At 52.3% G+C, this 23,663-nt stretch overlaps 9 protein-coding genes across 9 annotated transcripts; 4 read left to right on the top strand and 5 right to left on the bottom strand.

The window, feature by feature from the left end:
• Positions 1 to 1,386: 1,386 nt before the first annotated feature.
• T069G_00449 (sugar transporter domain-containing protein) lies at positions 1,387 to 3,801 on the bottom strand (the record flags this gene model as incomplete). The annotated part of the gene is made up of 10 exons (XM_056167659.1): positions 1,387 to 1,584; positions 1,641 to 1,681; positions 1,816 to 1,996; positions 2,096 to 2,332; positions 2,430 to 2,628; positions 2,701 to 2,766; positions 2,850 to 2,888; positions 2,937 to 3,017; positions 3,097 to 3,142; positions 3,294 to 3,801. 10 exons carry the CDS (start codon positions 3,799 to 3,801, stop codon positions 1,387 to 1,389), a joined length of 1,596 nt encoding a protein of 531 aa, XP_056032975.1.
• A 2,450-nt stretch (positions 3,802 to 6,251) lies between these two features.
• Positions 6,252 to 8,718, bottom strand: T069G_00448 (uncharacterized protein; the record flags this gene model as incomplete). The annotated part of the gene is made up of 7 exons (XM_056167658.1): positions 6,252 to 7,083; positions 7,163 to 7,293; positions 7,372 to 7,404; positions 7,498 to 7,868; positions 7,949 to 8,112; positions 8,178 to 8,277; positions 8,352 to 8,718. 7 exons carry the CDS (start codon positions 8,716 to 8,718, stop codon positions 6,252 to 6,254), a joined length of 1,998 nt encoding a protein of 665 aa, XP_056032974.1.
• Positions 8,719 to 10,200: 1,482 nt separating this feature from the next.
• On the top strand, positions 10,201 to 11,110 carry T069G_00447 (asx homology domain-containing protein; the record flags this gene model as incomplete). Its single annotated transcript, XM_056167657.1, has 2 exons — positions 10,201 to 10,521; positions 10,631 to 11,110. The coding sequence occupies 2 exons, from the start codon at positions 10,201 to 10,203 to the stop codon at positions 11,108 to 11,110; spliced, it is 801 nt and encodes a 266-aa protein (XP_056032973.1).
• A 402-nt stretch (positions 11,111 to 11,512) lies between these two features.
• T069G_00446 (aminotransferase class-V domain-containing protein) lies at positions 11,513 to 12,852 on the bottom strand (the record flags this gene model as incomplete). The annotated part of the gene is made up of 2 exons (XM_056167656.1): positions 11,513 to 11,885; positions 11,948 to 12,852. The coding sequence occupies 2 exons, from the start codon at positions 12,850 to 12,852 to the stop codon at positions 11,513 to 11,515; spliced, it is 1,278 nt and encodes a 425-aa protein (XP_056032972.1).
• A 915-nt stretch (positions 12,853 to 13,767) lies between these two features.
• On the top strand, positions 13,768 to 14,740 carry T069G_00445 (proteasome subunit domain-containing protein; the record flags this gene model as incomplete). Its single annotated transcript, XM_056167655.1, has 3 exons — positions 13,768 to 13,805; positions 13,898 to 14,009; positions 14,081 to 14,740. The coding sequence occupies 3 exons, from the start codon at positions 13,768 to 13,770 to the stop codon at positions 14,738 to 14,740; spliced, it is 810 nt and encodes a 269-aa protein (XP_056032971.1).
• Positions 14,741 to 15,165: 425 nt separating this feature from the next.
• Positions 15,166 to 15,959, bottom strand: T069G_00444 (putative lysine decarboxylase domain-containing protein; the record flags this gene model as incomplete). The annotated part of the gene is made up of 2 exons (XM_056167654.1): positions 15,166 to 15,707; positions 15,785 to 15,959. 2 exons carry the CDS (start codon positions 15,957 to 15,959, stop codon positions 15,166 to 15,168), a joined length of 717 nt encoding a protein of 238 aa, XP_056032970.1.
• Positions 15,960 to 17,585: 1,626 nt separating this feature from the next.
• Positions 17,586 to 19,691, top strand: T069G_00443 (cleft lip and palate transmembrane protein 1 (CLPTM1) domain-containing protein; the record flags this gene model as incomplete). Its single annotated transcript, XM_056167653.1, has 3 exons — positions 17,586 to 17,651; positions 17,716 to 18,493; positions 18,559 to 19,691. 3 exons carry the CDS (start codon positions 17,586 to 17,588, stop codon positions 19,689 to 19,691), a joined length of 1,977 nt encoding a protein of 658 aa, XP_056032969.1.
• Positions 19,692 to 21,051: 1,360 nt separating this feature from the next.
• T069G_00442 (uncharacterized protein) lies at positions 21,052 to 22,130 on the top strand (the record flags this gene model as incomplete). Its single annotated transcript, XM_056167652.1, has 2 exons — positions 21,052 to 21,271; positions 21,334 to 22,130. 2 exons carry the CDS (start codon positions 21,052 to 21,054, stop codon positions 22,128 to 22,130), a joined length of 1,017 nt encoding a protein of 338 aa, XP_056032968.1.
• Positions 22,131 to 22,615: 485 nt separating this feature from the next.
• On the bottom strand, positions 22,616 to 23,410 carry T069G_00441 (regulated-SNARE-like domain-containing protein; the record flags this gene model as incomplete). The annotated part of the gene is made up of 3 exons (XM_056167651.1): positions 22,616 to 23,200; positions 23,272 to 23,309; positions 23,377 to 23,410. 3 exons carry the CDS (start codon positions 23,408 to 23,410, stop codon positions 22,616 to 22,618), a joined length of 657 nt encoding a protein of 218 aa, XP_056032967.1.
• Positions 23,411 to 23,663: the final 253 nt, after the last annotated feature.

The raw sequence follows: 23,663 nt of genomic DNA, 5'->3' as shown, positions 1-23,663 counted from the left end.
TGGACGACTGCTAGAAGACAAAACACAACTGCCGAGTTTTGGTGTTGAGTTGTCATTGCAGGGGGGCCAAAGTCAAAGACGGAGCACCGCTCAAACGAAACGTCTAAGCCACTAGTCTGGGTCAGCTCCTGCTAGGGGAGCGGACCAGGTTGGTTGGATTTTTGTCAGCCTTGCATCGACAGTCCGGATGTGGTAATTATCATGGTGGAATCACGCGGTGCCTCCCGGGATTGGTTTTGCCACTCACGATAACTCACGTTGCTGTGTAGGTACGAGTACTGTACAGTGCCCAGAGCTTCCGGTCCGGATACGGTGCTGCAAAAGTCTGATTGATCGATTGCAATCGATATGAATCAGTTGCTTGAAGCTAATCACCGATCTGCTCCAGGTCCAGGTCCAGGTCCAAGTCCAGCGAGGTCCGGGTCCGGGTACAGGTCCAGCTCCCAGCTACTCTCGTACTGGTGCAATGCAACAATATGCACTCTATGCAGCTGCAGGTGCATCGAATCTCACCCTCCTAACTCCTGACTCTCTCCATTCCATAAGAGGTACATACCTGTTACAGCCATGGACCAGGTGGTACCTACAGTATCAGCTTGAGGCGTCTCTCCGGCCGCTTGCTGCAGTCCGAATTGCCCAGCCCTGCAGTTGCTCTATTTGTTCTCACTCGTCCAAAATGCTGTCTGCAGCCCGTGATTGGGCAAAATTGCTGTCACTGGGGGATCAGGCCCTACTGTACTCGTAAATACAACTGGGCCCCCCCGCCCTTACCATGTTGCTGGGGACGCCGCTAAAGCATTGCAGGCGTCACTAAAAATGTTCAGCTGACTGACTCGCACTCACTTCGGAGGCAAGATGCGCTTCTTTTGCTTCGCCTTGGACGAGCAATCTCTCGAGTCAAGAAGCTGACGATTCGTTATCATTTATGCAGTTTGCAGCGAATGAGGCAGGTTTGGCAGGGCTGCTAAGGCCCCAAGTGCGGCTTTTAGCGCATCGTGGCGACAAAATCGTGGCATCCTGCTCTTAGCCAACCATTAGTTGATCATGACCAGATGTGACTCTGTAGGGCCGGATCCGCGCGTTTCGCTTCCTTCGGCACGCCGCCATGGCCATGCTCGCACTAAACTCGGAACGCATACGAAAGAATGTGCATAGATGATTGGCTCCCCCGGACCCTCCCCAAGCAAGCCACGCCTCACATCAAATCATCAAAACGGGACAAAGAGCAACAGATTAAGAAATAAGCGTCTGATGACAATGCACTAACTGGGAAACCAAGACAACACAAGAATCATTCAAATGCGCTACCTACATCCACCCGGCGTTCCATCTGTCCGTACAACCGAGCGACAGGCGCGCCACATTAAAACAGAGCATGAGAATTCTTCACGACTTGATCTCGACTTCCTCCCGAATGCTGTCCGCCTGGCCGGCCTCGGGCTCAGCGTCAATCTTCTTGACCAGATCGGTGACGCCAAACAGCTCGTCCATTCTCTCCAGACTAAGACCCTTGGTCTCAGGCACGAAGAACCACACGAAGAGGCCCATGATGAAGCAGAAGCTGCCAAACATGAAGAACATGCCCTAGTCGCGAGTCAGTACATCAATGTTAGAGTTTTAAGATGAGGTCTCCCGCTTACATAGCCGGCCTTGCCCATAGTGGTCTGCATAGTTAGAACGGCTGTCGAAAGAGTCAGTAAATGCTGAATATTAATCCTAATCCTGATCCTTCAATCCTGCGTGCATATCTCTGGGATAGCGGTGCGCCAATCGAGGATCAGGAACAAGGGGACGGGAGGCTGGACGGCTACTTACATCGAGCGCAAACGAAATTGAAGAGCCATTGAGTGGCTGCGCCAATGGCCACGTTCATGGCACGCAGCCGAGCAGTGGGGATCTCGCTGACCAGAATCCAACAGACGGGACCCCAGCCAAACTGGAACGACGCAGCCCAGAGATAGATGCAAGCAATGGCAACGTATCCAAATGCCGTGACCTAGAAAGGGGGCGAGGGCACGATTATCAGCCAACAATTCCGAAGAGTGGCATCGGAATCGGAAGGCAGGAGGCCTTCGGGTGCAGGATTGGGACTTACAGGCTGTCCGGCAACAGGGGGTTGGACCCTTCCATAGATGCCAACAATGTAGAGGAAGATGCCTTGAGCGGCAGCTGTCCACAACAGACTCCAGCGTCGGCCAAGCGAATCTGCCACAAAGACGAGGAAAACTCCGCAGGCAGCCGTCTTGACAACGCCGTATATTCCAGTGGCGAATAACGACGAGTCATTGCCAGTCATTCCGAGGTTAGCGAAGATTTGGGGAGCATAATAGTTCTGTGTCGTTCGCGATCAGCATGTTCCCTGCAAATGCAACATCCCGCTCCATCGGTTCCCCAATAGGAACTACAGGGCTTCAAGGATCAAGTCTTACGATGGCGTTGACACCAGTCATTTGCTGGAAGATCATGAGGAACACGGAGATGATGGCACGCTTTCGGTTGCCAGGAATCGTCCACATTTCCCTGAGGAGTGTCTTGAAGGTGGCGTCTCCGGTCAGGCGCCTCTCATGTTCGAGCTGATCGGCCATCTCCTGGATCTCATTTTGGACGTACTCCGAGTCGGCGGGAAGACTACATGCATACACCCCCCAAAGTCAGACAGATATTCCTTGCAACACGGCTCAGAGTTTCAGTTTGCCTTACCCACGAAGCTTGATGAGAATCTGATTGGCCCGGTCCCAATCGTCTCTTCTGGCGCACCATCGAGGACTGAATCATGAGTTAGCTTCTCTGGAGTTGCTCTTGATGTTGATGCGATCCAGATAGGATAGACCGCCGGGGAGATTACGTACCTCTCAGGAGAAAGAAACATGCCACCCATCAAGAAGCTTCTCGGCAGTTAGAAAACGGCCTGGGTACGACTCATGTAGCTGACTTACACGGCAGGCAGAGCTTGCAAGGTCAAAGGGACAACGTAGATTGCAGGGGCTGGGACGTGCAACAAGCATCCGTAGTTAACCCTAAGAGTGGATGTTGTGTAAGATGATTATGTTCTAGAAGCCAACAATGGACTGGGCTGGGTTGGGGTTGTTTACGTACCAGAAAGCAAGCATAATGCCGAAGACGTTAAACAATTGATAAAAGGCTATACAGCAAGGCCAATATCAGTATGGGGTTCCTATCGTTTACTGCCATAAGGCGGTGGCAGAAGGGGAAGGGAGTCGATGCCTGAGGCTGAGGCGAGAGCAGAGCTCAAGCTCCAAGCTTCTTGCTTCCTGCATCTTGTATATTCTTACCTGTCAAACCACCTCGGATGGCACGAGGAGCGCACTCAGAGACATACAACGGAGTCAATGCAGATGCAGCTCCGATTCCCAGGCCAGCAATAAATCTACCGACATACATGACAGCAATCGTGCCTTTGGCGGCAGATGCAGCCTGGAAGATGATGCCGATGATGGTCAGGAATCCAGAGCCCATCAGGGCAGCTCGGCGGCCATATCGATCGGTGATCCAGCTGGTGAAGAAGCACGCGGCGAAACATCCTGCCTGCAGCGTCGAGACAATGTTCTGGTTCATGTCGGACTTTGCCTTGGTCGAGCTGTGAGCGTAGTTGAACCTCTCCTGAAAGTCAGGCATGGTCAGGATGCCACCGATGGAGCCCGTATCCCAGCCGAACAGCATGCCGCCGAAGCAGGCTGAGAAGACGAGGGTGAAGACGCGCCATCCATAGATTTCGTCGGGATCGCTGCGCATAGCATCGTTGCGCACGATGGCGCGCAGGAACTTGGCGGTTACGCCCATTGTGGCGGCGTATTAGAGTCGACCTGGCTTATGCTGGTGTATGGAGCCGCCCCGGCAGTTGTCGGCAATGTTTGAGCGTGGAGTGACAGGCAGCAAGCACTTCGTGATGAAAAGAAGTGCTCTACCCTATGCAAGACTCGAGGATCCGGTCTCGCCTTGGGGCAACGAATTGAATGGACGGCTCCTGAGTCAAGTCTGAGAGGCTTAATCAAGGAGACGGACAGAGCGACAAGGGAAGAGAGAGAACGGAGGTGGACGAGGTCCTGCGACGCTGATATGTACTATTTTCCTGAGACGACGACCCGCTTCTTGGGCTGTCGAGCAGGACCCTTGTCGCACCCAAGAGGAACATGCTCAAAGTGCAAATGCAAGCGAAAGGAGCGAGCTAGAGCGGCCCCCCCAGATGCGCGGAACAATCAGACGAGTGAAACCACCGGGCTAAAATTCCCCAGACTTTGAAGCCAGCTGGCCGGGGGGAGTGGACACCTCGGAGCTCTTGGCTAACAAGCACCAGGTGGAGAGCAACGATGATCTGATGGTTGGTTCTACATCATACAGTACTGTACTTCACGGCTCATACGTATGTATGTGGATGCAATACGGATTCTTGTGACAGGCGATGCTGAGATGCATGATATTAGCCGTAGAGGGTGGCTCAACTGCAAGCTGCATGGGGCTTCACAGCAGGCATGAGACGTCAACAACGATCATCAGCAAATCGCCCTCTTGCACATGGACATCACAAAGAACCATTCGTCATTATTCGTGACCTATACAGAGCTCTCATGTTTGCAACGAACGACCTATTGTTCACAGCCTCTTCGGGGAAGCATGAGGAGACAGACTGTCACTCTTTGGGTTGGGGCGCCCTTTTGTCGGCCCTTTTTGCTTTCGCCCATGTTCCTTGCTGGGCTACCCAATGTACTGATCAACCAGTGCCCGCGATTCGCTGGCAAGAGGCGCGTCCTTTTTTCACCGTTGACAGGACGGGATGCCACCAGATTTGCAATTTTAGCAATTCCACGGAGTACGGCAAGTTGCGCCGCGCAACACCATTGACGACACAGCGTCTCTACCAACAGAGGAGAGCCCTGGATTTCGTACATGGGCTACCAATCATTAGCACATGTCCAGAGCTTTGAGGCCAGGTTTTGCCTTTCAGCTAAGGCGCTGCTTCACCCGCCGTGGAGCGCCGATTATCTTAGTGCACAGACACGGGCCGGGGTTATGGCTTCGGCTCTGCATTGAGGAAAATCTCCCCTGCGGAAGAATCAAGTCCCGCCAATGAGCGGATGTCTGGCTGCCAAGAACGATGGATTTACATCTCGTGATGACGGGCAAAGGGCATCGCTGGCCCAACACGGTCACGATTACTCTACAATTCAAATTCCAGTCTCCAGCGGTGCGTGGTCTTGCAAGGCATGGGGAAGTGGCATCCCCTCCCCCGGATTATCCCCCCAGCCCGCCAACATCGAAACGCGGGATTTCGGCAGATACTGTTAAGAATCACACAAGTCACAGCCATGTTTCCCCGTTTCGTCCTCAAGCACTTAAGCATACAGGGGCTCCTTTCTTTTAACCGCTTGTGGGGCCGAGGAGGTGGGGTTCGTGGAGGCGGAACATTGAATCCATCTTTTGGGCTTCTTTTCTTTTTTTCCCTCTGCTTTGCTCCGCAGCGATATGTTATAGCACTATTCGCCTTCTCCAGATCTCTCCGCATTTCTGAGTTGTGGCGCCAAGCCATCGAGATGCGCTATTGTTAGTATCAGCTGGGTTTGGGGCCCTTTGTTTCGAGGATTTTTTTCGCTGCTAGCTGGCCGCCACAGCCCTCTGGACAGGAGAGTCTCGGCCACGACATGGCGGTCCAACGAATCCTAGCTCTCAGGGCTCGTACAGGTATACGAGTAGGCATGTCAGACACAGAGCATCCATCTTTTGCTGTTGCAACCATGTGCCAGCCAACCAGGCACCCTGGTCAGCTAAACGATCACTCGTGGGGAAGGTTGACGGCAGCAGTCTTTCGCCTCGAATGCCTAATAGAGGCATGCCGTCAAGCGGGCTGCTCCCGGGTGGAGCCTACTTGAACTGCTGGGATTCATGGAAATTCATTCATCAATCGCTCCGTGCTCGACGGCTCCGATCTGCGCAGAAACGCTATTACTCGCGTGCGGCAGGTTACATGTACATTCATACCGTACACACGCGTACCTCACCTCACCTCTCCGTTGGTGGCTTGCGCTACAGGCTACGGTTTGCGGTATAAGGCTGCTGGTACAAAATAGTACATGTAAGTTTATTTCTACGTCTATTTGCCATGTTCTCTTTAGGCAAAATCCCTTAGCCTCGTTGAACCGTGACCGACATCGTCTCCCCACCACTAAAGAGTGGGAAGAACGTTGGGTCAAAGAGATGATCGCAAACACATGCGGCAAGCTCGGTCGCCTACACTGTTACATCCCGCCATCTGCTGCCATCTCCAAGACTAGCCAGTTGGGGATCGTGGGAGGACTCTTCCATCCATCTAGATAGCTCTCTTTGGGGACGCCAGTGCCCGCTGGTTTGGCATAGACTGCAGAAATGTACCACACCCCTTGGCCCTGGGGGATCTTGTGCTGCAAGGTCGGTATTGTTGTCCGACTCTCCATGAGATTTGTGTTGGGATCAGCATTCACAAGCATGGCCTGTCGTTGGCCGTGTGGTTCTAGAGCCTTGATGCCAACAGCTCCTCTGTCCAGGGCCGCCGCAAAGGCACCATTGAGTCCCGTGTCCCAGCCAGCCGGTGTGTTGGTATCATAGTTGCCAATGATCTTGGGGCTTGTTCCCTCGCCCTTTGATTCATCGTATAGATCCAAGTATCTTCCGTTCTCGGAGTTGACGTTGCGGATGGCAAAGGCACCATCTGCGGTCATGACCTCCCGACCAGCTTGGATGTGATGTACCCGCAGATGCCAATTTGGCGTGCTTTCAACAGGGGGCACCAATAATGTCTTGATCTTGACATCGGCAAAAGGCTTCCAGACTGAAACGAGAATGGGCTGGCCGTCTCGCTCTTCAATAGCGGCATACTCGGATAGCCTCCTCGTCTTCCAATATTCGCCACCATCATCTGAAAGCCCCAACTGCGACGCCAAGGCATATTGCTCCAAGGAGAAGAGCCCGGAGGGCACCGAGTATCCAAAGGCGCTGCTGTATGCGAACCCTCCATATTTGGCGTGGGTGGCCTTCATTGGATAACCACATGCTTGGCCCGAAGAGAGGAGCATACAATGTCCGCCAAGGTAACTTTAACAGCGTTCAGAATTACACGGTCAGCAGAATGTTTCTGGGCTTCCCATTGGTGGGTAAATGAGGCTGCTCTCACCTGGTAATGTGACCTGGATGCCGGATTGCCTTGATTTTGGGGATCTGGGGGCTGATTGGCTCCTCCTCTGATGTCCAGAATGGATGCTGCTCTGGAACTGCCAGGCAGATGAAAGCTAAACATGACCAATACTGATCATTGTCCCGTACAGTTAGTACGATGCCTCTCTGGATGATGCCGAGATTGGGGGTTGCATCAATGCTACTCACAGGACTTCCAGGGCTATTGTAATTCTCGGTAATCTGCAAGTGTTTCACGTGAAATAAGGGTCAGCGATCTAGCATCGGAAACAATATGGAACCTGCATGAGTAGCCATCATGATCATCACACGTACATACATGCTCGGGTACGAAAACCCGAGAGACAGCGTCCCACTCGACGTCCAGATGTCACCCTGTGTCTGCCACCACCTGAAATTGCGGAGGACAATTCCCTTGACCATGCCCCACGTTAGGGGAGCCGGCAGGTCGACGTCTGCGTAGGCCAGGGCGCCCCAAAAGGCGACCATGGCGAAGCGGTAGACTAAACTACGGCCAAACGGGATGGCTCGGCCGAGCTCGTCATGATAGTGGACGAGGTCGAGAGCGGCGATCTCAGCCCGGTGCTTAAACTCCTTTGCACGGGATGGGTCAGCCTTGGCGGCGAGTTTGGCGTAGAGGAGCTGAAGGAAGTGGATGGCGAAGCTGGAGGAATAATAATCCATTTCTGCGGAATAACAAGAGGCGTGAGTATTGCGGTGGAGAGAAGTCTAAGAGGAAAGCAAAGTGGGAGAAGAGTAGACTAACGATGGATGCCCTCAGGACCGTCGTTGGACCAGCCGTCTCCTCGGTAGAAGGTATCGAGGTGCTTGATGTCACTCTCGAGTCGTTCCTCTGAGTATTTGGCTCCGTTTTGCTTGAGTCCTAGGTTGGCGAAGACGCGGAACCAGAGCCAGTTGGTGTTGGGCATGCTGTGAGACTTTGTCAGTGAGTGAAGGGCATTTACGGCATGATTTCATGCAAGGACTGATCAGACTTTTTCTCGTTGATAGAGTTTCCAAGCCAATTCTCGACATTGACTTGCTCCTTTTCCGAAAGACCGTTCCATAACTCTGGTGCGACGGCCAGCGCGAATCCTATACAAGATGATGCGATCAGCTTCCGTCATTTTCAGCGATCAACTTCCAATATCAACAATCACATGAATTACCAAAAGGGCACATCTCAACCATGCGTTGGTCATTGTCACGAGGATATCCCCAATACTCGGGGCTTTCTGGGTCAGTGCCGGCCTTGATCCCCTGAACCCACCAGTCTGTGCCGCGATACTGGCCACCCCCGGCCAGCAGGCACGCCAGACCCCAGATAGGACGGAAGAAGCCTTCTACTTCGGACGCGGTCTGGTCGAATCTGACGGCCGTAGCTCCAGGGCACTTGACGCGGGCCTTTTGGGGTGAGAAGAAAGGCTCGAGAGGGTCGAGCAGCGTCCGGAGAAGCTCTTGGACAGAGGCGCGATCCGTAATGGGGACTTGGGCAAAGGGATGCTTGTCATTGTAGCCGAGCGTGAGGGGAGCCATTTTGAGATTGGTGAGCGAGTCTGCTACTATGATTGGGTTCCGCTCAATGTTGGATGTGGTTCAACTGTCTTGATGCTGCGTATACGGAGGTTTGGGCAAGCTTTATTTTATTTCACGCTACAAAGGTAAGCATCATGAGCTTTCTCCGGCAGACAAAAAGGCACTAAAAAGCTAATGCTTGGGCAAAGTGGTGTGCAAGCCATGCAAGCTCTAGACTATTATTTTTTTCGGTTTTGATTGAGCCGAGCTGCTCTGGGTGATATCAGACTGCGACTGCGGCATCGCGAGTGAGGGGCAAGATGGGGTATTGTGTGGAGAAATGGACAAGAAGAAGAGGAGAAGCCAAGCGAGAGCTACAGTACAGGTATCTTCTCGTTCGAGGGATAACTTTTGTCAATTGATCCCGTCTTTGATGGTTGAATGAATGGTGGGGTAATTACAGCGGGTGTGTGACGTCTTTAGCTGTGTCTTCTTTCTCTCTTCTTCTCTCTAATTTGGGGGAAATTTGCATGTATTAGATGGGTTGAAAAGGCCACGGCAGGACGGCAGACGGCAGTAAAGATGTGCATGCTCAACTTCGGTACATGAGGGTCTACAAGGCAACTAGCAGTTCCTTGAACCCTGCATGACGGTCGATCATTGTTGATGGGGCCTGGAGTTTGCCGGCTAAATTCAAAGGATAATGTCTGCATGTATGTACGGATGTATTTTGCAGTCACTATGTATTGACGCTGGGGAAACGGAATGCGGCAGATAGGACTTGATCCGAAGATAGGATTTGGAGAAATGACTCGAGTGGGTGGGTGTTAAAATGGATGAGTAGGTGCTTAACTAAGAGATGATCTTGGAGGTATCAAGATGTGATAGTATGTAGCACCCAATAGAAGCTGTTTGTCGTGAGAGATTGTTGCTGCTTAACTATTGCGTGAGTTGCGGGCTTAGGAATGTGGCAGTGATTAAAGTGAATGCGTGGTAATGAGTGCAATGGGCTTTATTGAGTACATTGCTCGCCATATTGGACATGAATGTGAGGGTGTTGGCAGTAAACTCCAGAGATGCATATAGTATGCAGTTAAACAAGCAGTTAGAAAATAGATTCCAAGAGTTGTATATAGCATCAATATTGCCTACCTAGGTAGTATTTGTTATGAAAATAAACCTTCCAATACCACAGCTTTGCTTCAAGCCTTCTGATTACAAACATGCACGCACCCATAATGTGCTACCCTAGAGCCATATTTCGTCGTCGTGGGCTAAGAAAGTATCGCCTAGACATCTCCCAGAATGATTTAACATTAACTTCTTAAAATCAATTGCGTCCTGTTAAATAATTGAAGCAGGACCGAGTCACTTTGGTTCAAATAAAACATGTACATTTAACGCCATGTTGACATCTTTAATCTCTGCAAAACATCTCAACATCGCCTGGGTGACAACTTGACCCAGCAGCATCAGAACCTCATCCCAGCCCCAAACCACATAATGTCGACGGCAGATTTCGCGTCGGCTGAACCCGACACAAAAACAGAGCCCATCAAGACAGAAATCCCGTCTTCGTCACCACTTTCTTCGCTTGAATCTGATGACTTTGAGCCGCCATTCACGCCGGTGCGACCGCGGCGCAACGTCACAGCTCCCAAGCGCTTCGGAACACCATCCAATGACGACTCCAAAGCGATCCCGCAACGGCCAAAGAGCAGCACTCCAGCGAAAAAGAAAGCGAAAACACCAAAGAAGGCTGAATGGGATGTTGAAGGTTTACTAAAGTGCGCAGGGTCGCCTCTAGCCTCGGCGAATTTGAGAGTTTGTCCAGCCTCCCCCTTCTTGTCCAGATGCAGCTTCCCTCTTTACCACCGAGGTTTCGTCCTCCTGATAAGTTGCAAGATAAAATAACGTCTAACTGAATGAACAGAGCATTCTATGTAACCCTATGGCATGGTCGGCCCTGGACCAAGATGACAAGGCGGAAATCCTGGCTCTCTTCCCCGACAAGGGCCACATTCTTGACGCCGGAACGGAAGACGCGCGACCCAATTTTGCGTCGTTGATGAACGACGACAGTTTTCGCTATGACTGCGCCGCGTATACGGAGAACATTGCTGAGGGCCGTCACGATCCGGAGTGGCTTGCGGAGGCGTGGAGTGCGCATGAGAGAAGGAAGGCGGGCGATTTCGACAAGTATCTGATGGATAAGCTGGAGGAGGACTGGGGTGTTGAGATTCCCGAGGAAATGAAGATTCGGAGAGATTTGCCTGAGGCTGAGAAGAAGACCAATGGGAATGCTAATGAGAAGACAAATGGGAGTGCTAATGGTGATGCACCGCGAATGAAGATTGTGTCTAGGAAGAGAGAGGCGCGCGATAGTATGGAGATTGATGAGCTTGCGCTCTAAAGTTTTGGGATTATTTATAGAGCGGATGGCTGAGCGTTTACGATACGATACCAAAGGGACACAGAATGCATGATTAACTAAATACCAAGACTTTGATCGAGTTAGCCATCCGTTTGTATCAGGGATCTGATTCCTCAGCGATGGTTATAGACATGTCTGTGTTTTATTGCTGAGAATCTTATAGCTCGATGCCTACTATTGGCACGCCTGTGTTTTATCTGAACTTTTACAATCTCGCCAAATACCAATATCCTCATCGTCGGACATGTTGAAATTCGACAACCATATGTCCCAGTTGATGCAAACCTATACCTCCATACATGCACACATACACACAAGCATACAATGTATGCCATAAAAACGCCCATCACCTAATTCAACTCATCAAGGCCTACATGGCACTTAAGAAGCCTTTGCAAAATCAACAAGAAACTGGGCCAGTTTCTGCGCTCCCTCCAACGTAATCGAATTGTAGTTTGAGGCGCGGATTCCGCCCACGCTGCGATGTCCCTTGAGGCCGGTGAGGCCCAGAGCAGTGGATTGCTTCAAGAAGTCCTTTTCAGCAGCATCGATGTCGCCGCCCTTGGTCACCCTGAAGCAAATGTTCATTCTGGAACGCACAGACTTGTCGGGCACGACGCGGTATGCGTCGGGATGGGAGTCCAGAGCGTCGTAGATGAGCTCGGCCTTTTGCTTGGCGAGCTTCTCCTGGCCGCTGACGTTGTCAGGGAAGTTGGCCAGAGCCCTCTTCAGGACTTGACCGGCGATGTAGACACTTGAAGAGGGGATAAGAGTTAGCATGTGTAGATAGCTTGTCTTGACAGAGAGATGGCTTACTCGAAAATGCTGAGCGTGTTGTACAAGCTGTTGTTCTGAGCAATGGTGTCGTATTGCAAGATGATGGGTGGAATGGGGAGTCCCAGTTGTCTCATCGTTTGCGCCGAGGGCTGTTTAGTGATGGGGGCAATGAGGCTCTTCTTGATGATGACGACGGTGATGCCGGCAGATCCCAGGTTCTTCTGGGCACCGAAGAAGATGACGGAGAAGTTCTTGACGTCTACCTTTCGCGAGAGGATATTTGAGGACATGTCAGCCACGACAATGGGGCCTTTGCCGTCAGGACCGGGAGCCAGAATCTTGGGGAACCCGGCAAATTCCACTCCGTCGACTGTTTCATTGTCGCAGTAGTAAACTAAAGCAGCATTCTTGGAAAGCTTCCAGGTGCTCTCATCGGGAATGATGCCAAACTTGCCGTTGTTGCTGAGCTTGGCATCAGCGACGATGTTGACTTTGTCCTGGCCAAACAGTCTCGCCGCTTCAGCCGCCGCCTTGGCCGACCAGCTGCCGGTGACGATGTAGTCCAACTTGAGATCATTGTTGACTGCGTCGTTCAAGAGCTGCGTCTGCTCGGAGTTGTCCTGTCCGGCCTGTGAAGAGATCTCTGCTTGCTTGTTGGCGACCCATGAGCCTACCAGGTTGTACGCCGTGGCTGAGAACTCGCCCGTGCCACCTCCCTGCATGAAGAGGATCTCATAGTCATCGGGGATGTCGAGGAACTTGGCCAAATCAGCCTTGGCCTCGTTGATGATGGTGTTGGCAATCTCGGAGCGATGCGAGTGTTCAGCAAGTCCGAGCCCAGTCCCGTTAAAGTTAACCAATGCTTGGGCGGCCCTCTCCAGTGTTTCTGTGGGAAGTAGAGCCGGACCGGCACCGAAATATGTGATGTCCTCTCTGGCAGGCATTTTGGCTTTTGAATTGAGTTGTGATGAGCAGAGAACCAAGTTTGAGTGAATGAGTCAGTGGCTTATCGAGTGTAAACTTGGGTGATGTTCGGCGATATTTTACTTGGACGTTTCTGGTTCTTATAAACCGACAAAAAAAATGCGGCCTTAAGTGAGTCACGAGAAGAACAAGGGCGAAAACAAGTTTAATGGCACCGACAACGATGCGAGTTGTGAAGAAATTGGACTGGATCCGAGTTTCAAGTGAAGTGAGTCAAGGGTGAGTTTACAAAATGTGTCGGAGGCCTGGGGATGAGATAGATCTTGCATCGATGCTGCCCGACTCCGCGCTGGCCGCTCTCGGAGAAAAAGCACATGTTGCGTTTTTGCTGGCGTTTTATTATGCTTTTAGCAATAAGCTGGCGTCACAGTAATTAATTCTGTCTACTAACTACTAGGGTAAGTATGATGCTACGGTGCCATAGTCCAAGTAAGGTAGTACTGATGAATTGGGCTTGTTTTTTTGGGTCAATTGAAGTGAGTTTCGTTGTTCATAGTTGAATTACTTATAATAATTATATAATTTCACTCGACACATTGACTGCAAGCTGCAATAACAGCTGCTTCTGAGATCTAGGAACGGAATCTGATTCTGTTCGATTTCTTCCAGGTGGAGTGTACTAACATGGCCTTAAAGAACTGCTGACTCACCCACCGACCACAGCTTGGTTGGCTGTGGCTGAAGAGTGCTCGCAGTGGGTGGCGTCCGACTCTCCAGCCACAGCAAGGCGACGAAGCTTAGGTTGCCTGGATGCGTTTCCCTCATCAGCCATATCGCAGCACCAAACGGCATCTTTCCTTCGTCGCCGCGCCGTTACAAAACAAAACTCGCTTCTTTCTCCCCTCCGCAACTTTCCCCGACCGCAGTGAATCACCATGTTCAGGAACAACTACGATAACGATTCCGTCACCTTGTATGTGCTCTGCCCGACTGGCTGGAGCCCCTCCAGCTGCCGTCGCCTCGTAGCTCCAAGCTCGCCATAGCTGACATGAACATCGTCTCTAGCTCGCCGCAAGGCCGCATCTTCCAGATCGAATATGCGGGCGAGGCCGTGAAGCAGGGATCAGTGGTGGTCGGAATTGCCAGCAAAACACATGTCGGCCTGTTTGCCGTCAAGGCAAGTTTGCATCTACCCCTCAGCATCTACAACAGTCCCAAGGCTGACCTTGGCCCGCGTGGCACAAACAGCGAAACGCAGAGGAACTGTCGTCGTACCAGAAGAAGCTTTTCGAGATTGACGAACACACCGCCATTGCCATCGCCGGCCTCACATCAGATGCCCGCGTCCTGTCCAACTTCATGAAGCAGCAGTCCCTGGGCCACCGCCTCACCTACGGCCGCCCGATCCCCATACACACGCTGGTCGGCATGATTGGCGAAAAGGCACAGATCAACACCCAGGTCTACGGCAAGAGGCCGTACGGCATTGGGCTGCTGGTAGCTGGCGTCGACGAGAACGGGCCCCACCTGTTCGAGTTCCAGCCATCGGGTATGACGGAGGAGATGGTTGCGTTTGCTATTGGCGCACGAAGCCAGATGGCCCGAACATATCTGGAGCGGAACATTGAGTCGTTTGCCGACTGCTCAAAGGAAGAACTGGTCAAGCACGGCTTGAGAGCGCTCAAGGAGAGCTTGGTACAGGACAAGGAGCTGACGGTCGAGAATACATCAGTGGGATTGGTGGGCCTGAAAGAGGGCCCCAATGGCCGATCAAGCATCGAGCCCTTTAAACTATACGACGGCTTCGAGGTCAAGTCTTGGATCGAGAGTGCCAGCGAGAGCCAAGGAGGCGAGGGAGAGGGAGAGGGAGATGCCGCCGCGGGCGAGGGAATGGAGGTTGACAGTTAGACGATAAGGAGGCACTGATGAACTAGAGGGGCTGCGGGAGAAAAGTTTAGATCATGTATCACTAGAGGCTGCTTGGGACAGCACAAATGGTCAAACTTGGCACGAATGAAGGAATAATAACAAAAAGAAAGAAAGAAAGATACCTAATCATGACATTACTCCCGTTCCATGACGTAATTGTAAACCTGTCTATGGATATGTAACATGTATATCGTTTTGCTGAAAACCAAACCATTCTATACCATACATCAAATACCCCACATGCAGTGATGATTTCTTTTCCTGAAAGCTGTCCAAAGAAGCAACAAAATAAACAAATAATAATTAAGCAAATGCAGGGCTTGCTTGTTTGCAGTCCTGAACCGTCCAAGCTTTCCCTTTGTACGGTTTATCCTCTATATCCCTAACCTAACCTGACCCAAAATCTATTGTGTTCCCCATTCCAGCTTAAAGGTACCCTCGGAACCCTGGTAGTTCATCAGCCCCAGGATGGCGTCCTCGGCGGTGGTTGCGGTGACGAGAATGTCCTTGTTGGGCAGCTTGACGAAGCCCTGCTCGACGGCCTTGTCGACCCACTGGACGATGCCATCCCAGTAGCCGTTGATGTTGAGCATGCAGATGCCGCGCTTGTGAATGCCGAGCTGGTTCCAAGTGACGACCTCGAAGAGCTCCTCGACGGTGCCGTAGCCGCCGCTGAGGGCGATGAAGCCGCTGCCGGGCCCGCCGTTGAAGACCTCCTCAGCCATGAGCTTCTTGCGCGTGTGCATGTCCTTGACGACGGTGGTGCGGCCGTAGGTGGACTCGGTGGGCACGTATTGGTTGTTGGTGTTGATGGTCTGGTAGGTGCCGTCGCGCTCGTACTTGACGAGGGCCTCGGGGATGATGCCGTGGATGGCGTCGGGGCCCTTGAGTTCGCACAGGGTCTTTGCGACTTCGCCCATGAGGCCGACGGTGCCGCCTCCGTAGACTGGAAGGTTGAGAAAAGAGATGTTAGCAAGGGGTGTCTCATTGTGATCTTTTGAGAAGAGGTGTTCTATAACTCACCAAGGTCAATATCGTTCTCGGCCATTACTCTGGCGAGCTCTCGGGCGGTTTCGACATGTTCAGGGTCGTTTCCTGCGCTTGAACCGCAGAATACGCAGATCTTGGTGCGAGGAGTGCCGTTGGTGGTGCCGTTGGAGGCGCCATTCTGGCCGGTAACGGTGCTATCAGCAGTCATGGTGGGGGATCTCTAGATTTGTCGTTTCTGCGTGGCGGGGTTGAAATCGAGGCGCGAAAAGATGCGACAAAGCAGGAGAAGAAGTAGAAGAACAAGAAGGATGACGTCCCGATTTAAAAATGATTTATATATGTTTCTCCGAAGTCTTGAGCAGACGGGGATTGGGCAGATGCCTAAGGAGTGGTGGGTATGGCTTTGGGCGTTAAGAGCCAGACGGTCGAGTAAAGAGCGAGGCTAGAAAGCTTCAATCCTGTTGGTTTCAAGAGCAGCGAACCAGAGTTCAATCTTCGTCGAAAAGAAAAGAGAGAGAAGAAGAAGTTCGAAAACAAACGGTGGCGAACCCGGGGCTAGATATAACTTCTGCGAGTGACAACTGCGAATTACGCCAAAAGTTGAACGTTCCAGATCTGACGGCGCAAACGCTGCCACTAGTTCGAAAGCGCCCCCCCGGCAGCCATCGGCCACCGCCGGCCCCCATAATCGAGAGGGACTAGAGACTAGCGGTTAGGATATCCATATTCCCAAACTTCGAGGCGTGGGAGTCATGCAGTTGCCGGGGACCAATGCGAATGTGGTAATTTTCAAAAATTGCCAAATTGGCTCGCCGCAGGCCGAGATCGCCCAATTGGCGTTTGTTTCGGGCGGTGGGACAGGCTATCTGACAGTTCCCCTTGGGAACTTTAGTTTGGTGTTTTCGTGGCTGGTCTTTGTACGACGGCAATTGAGGACTTCATTTGCTGGGTTTCGCAGAGCGCTGGACAAAAGTGGTCACCAGGACAGGGCCGGTGAGAAACAGCAGATTCTGGGGCGAGGGGAATGGGAAGGGAGAGTGGGTTTGTGGTTCAGTTCTACGCCGTTGGTTTTTTTTGTCTTGCTATTTTGCATTTGAGTCTCGATATCCGCATACCGCCACTACGAGTACAACCTACTCATGCATCACTGACCTGATTGCCATGTACATGTATTCTAATCCTGCTCCATTTAAGACAACTAGATACTATATGCGGTCTGGGCAACACTGAAACAATGCCGCATTCGCATGTCCGATTCTCGCTAATCACGGGAGATCTTTGCTCAGGGCTTCTAGATGCCAAGATGCGTCACCTGGCCGTTTTGCTTGGTGACGGCCCAGTGGATCAGGGGCAGCGTGTCACTGCAAAACACGGCTCAAAGTTTGTCGTCAATCTGGCTTCAGTATAACCCCGCCTTGACTCGCTCCAGCCATGAGGCTCTTTTTTTATCCCGTCTTCAATTCTTCTGTTGCCCGCCATATTCCAGAGCTCTCTCTCGTGCTACGGAGCCTGCCGCTGATTCGCCGACCCGGGTGGATGGGGCCCACGGCGCCGATTTACTCCGGCCGCCGCCGCCTGCCGCTGCTCAAGTATCTTTTTGCGCTGCGCAGTGTGTGATGGGTACACGAGCTCGACCTAGGCCCAACACGGAACTGGACCTCTCAAGGCTGCGTGCTTGCGAAAGGCCACATGCATCTTGCACAATTTTGAAGCTCTCGCAACGACGCTCGCCTTTCTGCTTCCAGGGCGACCAGCTGCTCTCCGGATTCACCACCACAAGGCGAAAAGGCGTCTGACGGGTCTGTGTCCCACGCGACGCCCGACAGTCTGCGCAATGCCCGAAACAGCGGCGCAACGGCCTGCGGGCCAGGCGGCACGGCGCCAGCAAGACCAAGGCAGTGTAAGTCAAAACTGCCAGCCATTTTGTGTTGTGTCTTGAATGCGAGCTGACGGTTTGCGTGCAGGGCATCAGCATGAACAAAATCATCATGGGTGTCGTCTTCTACCTCGGCGTCAACGTCTTCCTCAGCTTCTACATGGCCAAGGACCAGACCGGCGTGGCCACCACCAATCCCGAGACCGGTGAATCCATCATCGTCCCCGGCAACTTGGGGACCATCCCGCCTTACCAGCTTCGGCCGCGACACCTCGATGAGGGCGCTACTTACAGGCACATCCCTAAGACCATTGCCCCCATCTGGCCACAGGACAGTCACCTGGACATTGTCGTTGCCATCTCGCCCTCTTTTAACCCGATCCCTCTGGCCAATGTTCAACCCGAGTATATCGTGCTGGACGAGAAGAGGTTTCACATGAACAACAAGACGGACAAGCGGTCAGTCGATACTACCTTTACCGTGCCGGAAGCCGTGCAGAACAATGGCACGCTTTGGGGTCACTTCTACATTGGCCTTGCTGGTAGCGTTCTGGATCCGTATCTGCCTAGCTATGACCCCGGTCGAGCATACCACGTTGTCCATCCTCTCACCCAGTATCTGCCCAAGAAAAAGGTAGTCAAGACAAGAAATCTGCTTGAGGATCTTCCTTCCCCCGTAGAGGAGCCAGAAGAGGTGGACACGTCGGGCCCCATCATTTCAAACTACTACCACCAGAATGCCAGTTTCTCCCTGGTGCCTGGCCTGGGAGTCAAGGACTTGGACACTATTCACCCTGCCCTCAAGACGTTCCTCCGCCTTGAGGCAACCGGCGCCCGCGATGGCACGGGCCAAAACGGCTGGTACTGTAAGTCATGTCGTCGTGGTACATTTGTAATGCAAATTGAAGAGCTAACCCATCATTTCTCTTAGATCCAACTCTTTTTGTCAACACGTTCTGGCAGTTGAAGACCCACATGACGCTCCTTAATGACACAGTCAAGGAGCTGCCGCTTCACATCGACCTCAACAACATGCCCGGCTGGCAATTCTATGCCATGGCCGCTGTTGAGCAAAATTCAAAGGAGAACGCTCGCCAGGCTGCCCTCGGCAACCCAATTCCTGGCGGCGGCGATGGATCGGAGATCGAAATGATCAAGGAAATCTTTATCGACACCAACCCCATCCTGCTCGGCATCACCGCTTTTGCCAGCATTGCTCACATGATTTTGGAGACGCTTGCCTTTGGATCCGACATTGCCCACTACCGCAAGAAGAAGGACAACGTTGGCATTTCGGTCCGCTCCATCTTAGCCAATGTGTTTATGCAGACAGTCATCTTCCTGTATCTGCTAGACAACTCGCAAAACACGAGCTGGATGATTCTCGGCACCCAGGTTGTCGGCATCGTCATTGAATTCTGGAAAATCACCACCGTCGTCAACGTTCGTTTCCAAGAGACGGCTCCGGGCTCGCTTTTGCCGTACTGGTTCGTCTTCGAAGACAAGCACAAGCTTACCGAGACCGAGGAGAAGACCAAGGAGTATGATGAAATCGCTTTCAAGTACATGTACATCCTGGCAGTGCCTCTGCTGATTGCCTACGGCATCTACTCTCTATTCTACGATACTCACAAGTCGTGGTACTCGTTTGTCATCACCACTCTTGTCGGATCCGTCTACACCTACGGCTTCCTTATGATGGTTCCCTCCCTGTACATCAACTACCGACTCAAGAGCGTGGCGCACATGCCCGCCAAGGCCATGATGTACAAGTTCCTCAACACCTTTATTGACGACCTGTTCGCCTTCACCATCAAGATGCCCATCCTGCATCGACTGGCGACGTTCCGAGATGACGTCATCTTCTTCATCTACCTGTACCAGCGATGGGCCTACAGAATCGACCATACCCGTGTCAACGAGTTTGGCCAGGGAGGTGACGATGAGGAACCTGTTGACAAGAAGGATGAGAAGGACAAGGCTGCCATTAAGGATGCGGCTGAGGAGCAGAGCGAGGCTAAGGCCACCGGCGCTGATGCCGGAAAGGCGACTAAGAGAAAGTAAGCCATGCTCTAATGCTACCTACCTGTATGCTGTATCGATTACATGTAGCTTGGGATTTGGGATCATAGCAAGTAAATAGACTATGCGAGCTAATTGATAATCATGTAAAACAAAGAGATATAAATAGCATAGCTCCTCTCTCCGCAATAAAGAACCCTGATCGCCAGGTACGAGCACTAACAAAGCAAGCGCCGAGCCGTCAAAAGTAACTTCGCGATGAGGCCTCACGTCTGGGACGCCCTCATGTGTTAGTGGCCCCCTTGGCTATTGTTTCAGGATGGATGACAAAAGGTGGGAGGGGTGAAAAGCTTCAGGTTGGCCGGTCTTTGTTCTCGCTAAGCCGGGCTGACACACCAGGCTAAGAACCACTGAGCTCCCGTGATGAATCCCTCAGCCCTATGGACAGCAAATGTCAGGATTCTATAGGGCTACGCGCCCCTAATTTCGTCTTTTGGTGGTGGGTGGTGTCATTAGATGTGCATAAGTGCAATGTAGGACATTTCGATGCCGAAGCGAAAAGACAAAGAATAAAAAAGGGACCATGAGCGGGCTGCACATGGGGGAGGCGTCACAGCGAGTTCGACCCCTGTAATCATGGCGTCTTCCCAAGTAGCCGGCGCCCCTTCCAGCGCATTTCCCCCCCACCGACGGCCTCCAACCAGAGGCCGCGATAGCGCATCAAGCCACATAGCGGGCAGCATTTGGATCTCTCTCTAAAGTGCTCAGGTTGGCCATCTCCAACTCCATCCGTCATCTTCCATTCGCCTTTGTCTTCGTCACTCTCGTTGTTCATCTTGCCTCCCTTTTTTCTTCTTCTTCTTTCTTCTGCTTCCCTTGGCAGCGTTTGCGTCGTTCGTCCTGATTCGTTATCCCTATCTTATCCCTTTCTGCCATAGCCTCCAGCGGCCCACCGTTTTGCAGCACAGCCTCGCCTTTCTCTTGCTTGTGTCTAACCGTCTGGGGTTCACGACCGAATGCCGGCCACAGCCACAACGTTCTGCTGAAGATTCCCACGGCGGCCCGTATATCCATAACCTTACTTTGATAGTAATAAACGGCTTCTTCGACCCAAGCGCGCTACGTCATTTGGAGAGCTTCACCCAACCCGTGGAGCTTCCCCCCATGCGACGCGCCCGTCGACGGGTGCTCTTCGAGGCCCCTTGACGAGTGCCGTTGATCCATCTTGGCTGATCCATCCATCCATTCGTTGCTCAATACATAAGCAGTGTCACCCCGTGATTGTGCGTCGTCCTCTGGCTATCAGATATCACCACGCCCCTAGCCCACCTGCTCAAGTTGCAAGGCGGGGTTCGCATGCCAAGAGAGACTCATCATCCTTCGTCTCTTCCTCACCAGAGCAATGGGCGTCCTCGATTCGGTTGGGACACTGCTGGCAGAAATTGCGAATCTCATTGCCGACAGTCAGCGCATCCTGAGCCTCTCCGACAAACGGCATTGGGGGCAAGACGAGCGCGAGCAGGAGCGTGCGCTGGACTCGGTGCTGGACGAGGCCAGGAAGGACTTTCAAGAGCTCGGGCCGCTGGTCAACGGGCGCTCGCAATATGAGCATGACCGCAGACGTGAGAGAGCCTCGATGGGATGGGATGTTTGCTCAGTTACTAATATGATATGCTGCCGTTAGATGATTCAATGGAGGAGTTGCGGGCGATTCGGGCCAAGTTCCAGGCATTGACGGATAAGCTAAAAGACTGGAGTCGATCCGGCGGTCCTATCGATCCGACCTGGGTGCGCGAGACATATTCACTAAAACGAGAGCTACATCGAGCTCAATGTCGGGCGGCAATGCGAGTATTCACATCGGCGCGGGAGGCTTCACAGCGGTGTCTGGGTGCGTTCATTGTACAACGGAAGCAGCGTGCCCCTACTCGTGACGCCAAGGCCGGAATCAAGCCCGACGAAAACACATACCGGAGATATTTTGCGGATGAACTTGTGGCATGCAAGAATGTGGGAGCCTTTCAGCGGTTTGGGGATCAAGATATTGCATTTGTCTGTGACTTTTGCGACGGTCATTTGGTATGGGAGGACATAGAGCGCATGCCAACGGTGCGGTCGTCTACTCAAGCAGTGCCACCTGGCTCATCAGATAAACCGGTGTCATTGTTGGCGAACGACTCGAATTGGCAAGCATTGGCCTTATCCAATTGTGGTCAGCATCAAAAGCAGATCATCTTCGCCCCGGTGGCCATTGCGAACCATATTATACCGACACATGGAGACTGGGAGGCCAAGCTACTATGTCCACTCTGTGAGGCGATTGGAGAGCAGCCGCAGGACGAAGATGACGACGAGGAGCCGTACCGTCCGGATGAAGAGTTTGACGACGTAAAGTCCTTACAGGAGCACCTCGAGTGGCAGCACGGATCAAGCACGTTACCGACTACAACGACAGCCGACAATAATTGCTGTGTCATGTGAACCATGGGGGGTTCAGGCCCCTTTTTATGCAAACAGAAGGAGAAGAGGGAAGTGAGAGAGGCAATACCACGTCTTTGATGGGGGCTCAGCGAAGCATCTGAATTCGGAGTTTTGTGGCGAATAAGGGTACGGCGTGATTTTCTTTCTTTCTTCTTTTCTTTTCTTTGTTTTTTTTTTTTTAATAACGACAGCTGAACCAAGTCTGAAGAGCAGCGTTGCCTCAGATGCAGAAACAAGTTCAAGGGAGGATAAGAAAAGTTTCAGGGACACTTGTGGTGCATAGAAGCATTAAGTCACATAACTGTATATAGAATATAATGGATATCCATCAACGCCACGCTCCGCTCTTTGTGCATTGACAACTCGATGTTTCCCTCCCACTACCTCTTTGTTTGCCCATGGTTCCTTTCCTAAACCCCTGTGTTTTCCTTTGCTTTCCTCTCCCCTTTCCCTCTCTCTTGACAGCTAATCCAGTTGGATCCCTTCTAAAAGAAGCGCCAGTAGATGAAAATCAGGATGAAGAAGCCCAGGCCGGCAAAGGGGCCATACTGCTTGAGCATAAGCTCCCAGTTGATGCGCACAGCAGCCCGACGATACTTTTTGCTATCATCCCTCAGACGACTGCTAATCTCGCCCATGCGCTCAAGATTATCACCACGGTAAAGCAGGTCCTCAATATTCTTGGTCATAATCTTCGTAACGTCTCGCAGCTCGTCATTAAGCTTATCGAGGTTCTGCGCAGCGCGGGCGTCGGCGTAAGTGGTGCGCGTCTTCGCGATGAAGTTGTCGAATTCCATGAAGGCGTAGGGGCGGAGGGCCGGGTTGTGGATGGCCTGCGGGGTGTATGTGGTTGTGAACTCGCGGGAGAGGTCGGCGAGGTAGGTGAAGGCGAGCTTGCGCGGGTAGGAGCGCTCGCAGATGCAGAGGAAGACGACGTCGGAGTCGATGAGGTAGTGGATTGTGAAGAGGGTGGAGGACTCGATGCTGGCTTGGGACTCGGAGTTGCGGGTGAGTTTTCGTTGGATTTGGCGGAGCTGCTGCTTGACTTCATTGAGGGCGGCGGCGTCGGACTGGAGAGAGGGGATTAGCTGGTTGGTTGATTGGGGTAGTGGTTGGGGGAGGGAGGAGGTTTTGGGCGAACCTGGGACTCGTCGTCGACGGAAGCGCAAAGCATGAGGCCTGTGATGGTAGGTTAGTAACTGATGCTTGGTGGTTTGGGTTTGGGGTTTGGATGTGGTTGACATACCATCCAGCCTTGAAATCTGTGTTGAGCGAATCATTTTGATGTGACTATTATGTGTATACGTATAGATTCAAAGGAAAAGAAGAAGAAGCAAAGTCTCGCAACTCTTTTCGCGGACAAAGTGATTCGTATGGGCGCTGCCGAGGAACTACGTGTCAAGTAGAACGCACACGACCCTCAGAGGGGGGAATTGGCCACCAAATAGCCACGCGGACGACTTGACACTTTAGCCGGAAAGATGAGATGCCTAATGGCAGACAATGTCGAATTGGTGTTTGAGCCTCGAGAGG

Source organism: Trichoderma breve, chromosome 1, assembly GCF_028502605.1.
Source record: "Trichoderma breve strain T069 chromosome 1, whole genome shotgun sequence".
Classification (NCBI taxonomy): Eukaryota; Fungi; Ascomycota; class Sordariomycetes; order Hypocreales; family Hypocreaceae; genus Trichoderma; species Trichoderma breve.
This window is presented reverse-complemented; position numbering and strand designations above follow the sequence as displayed.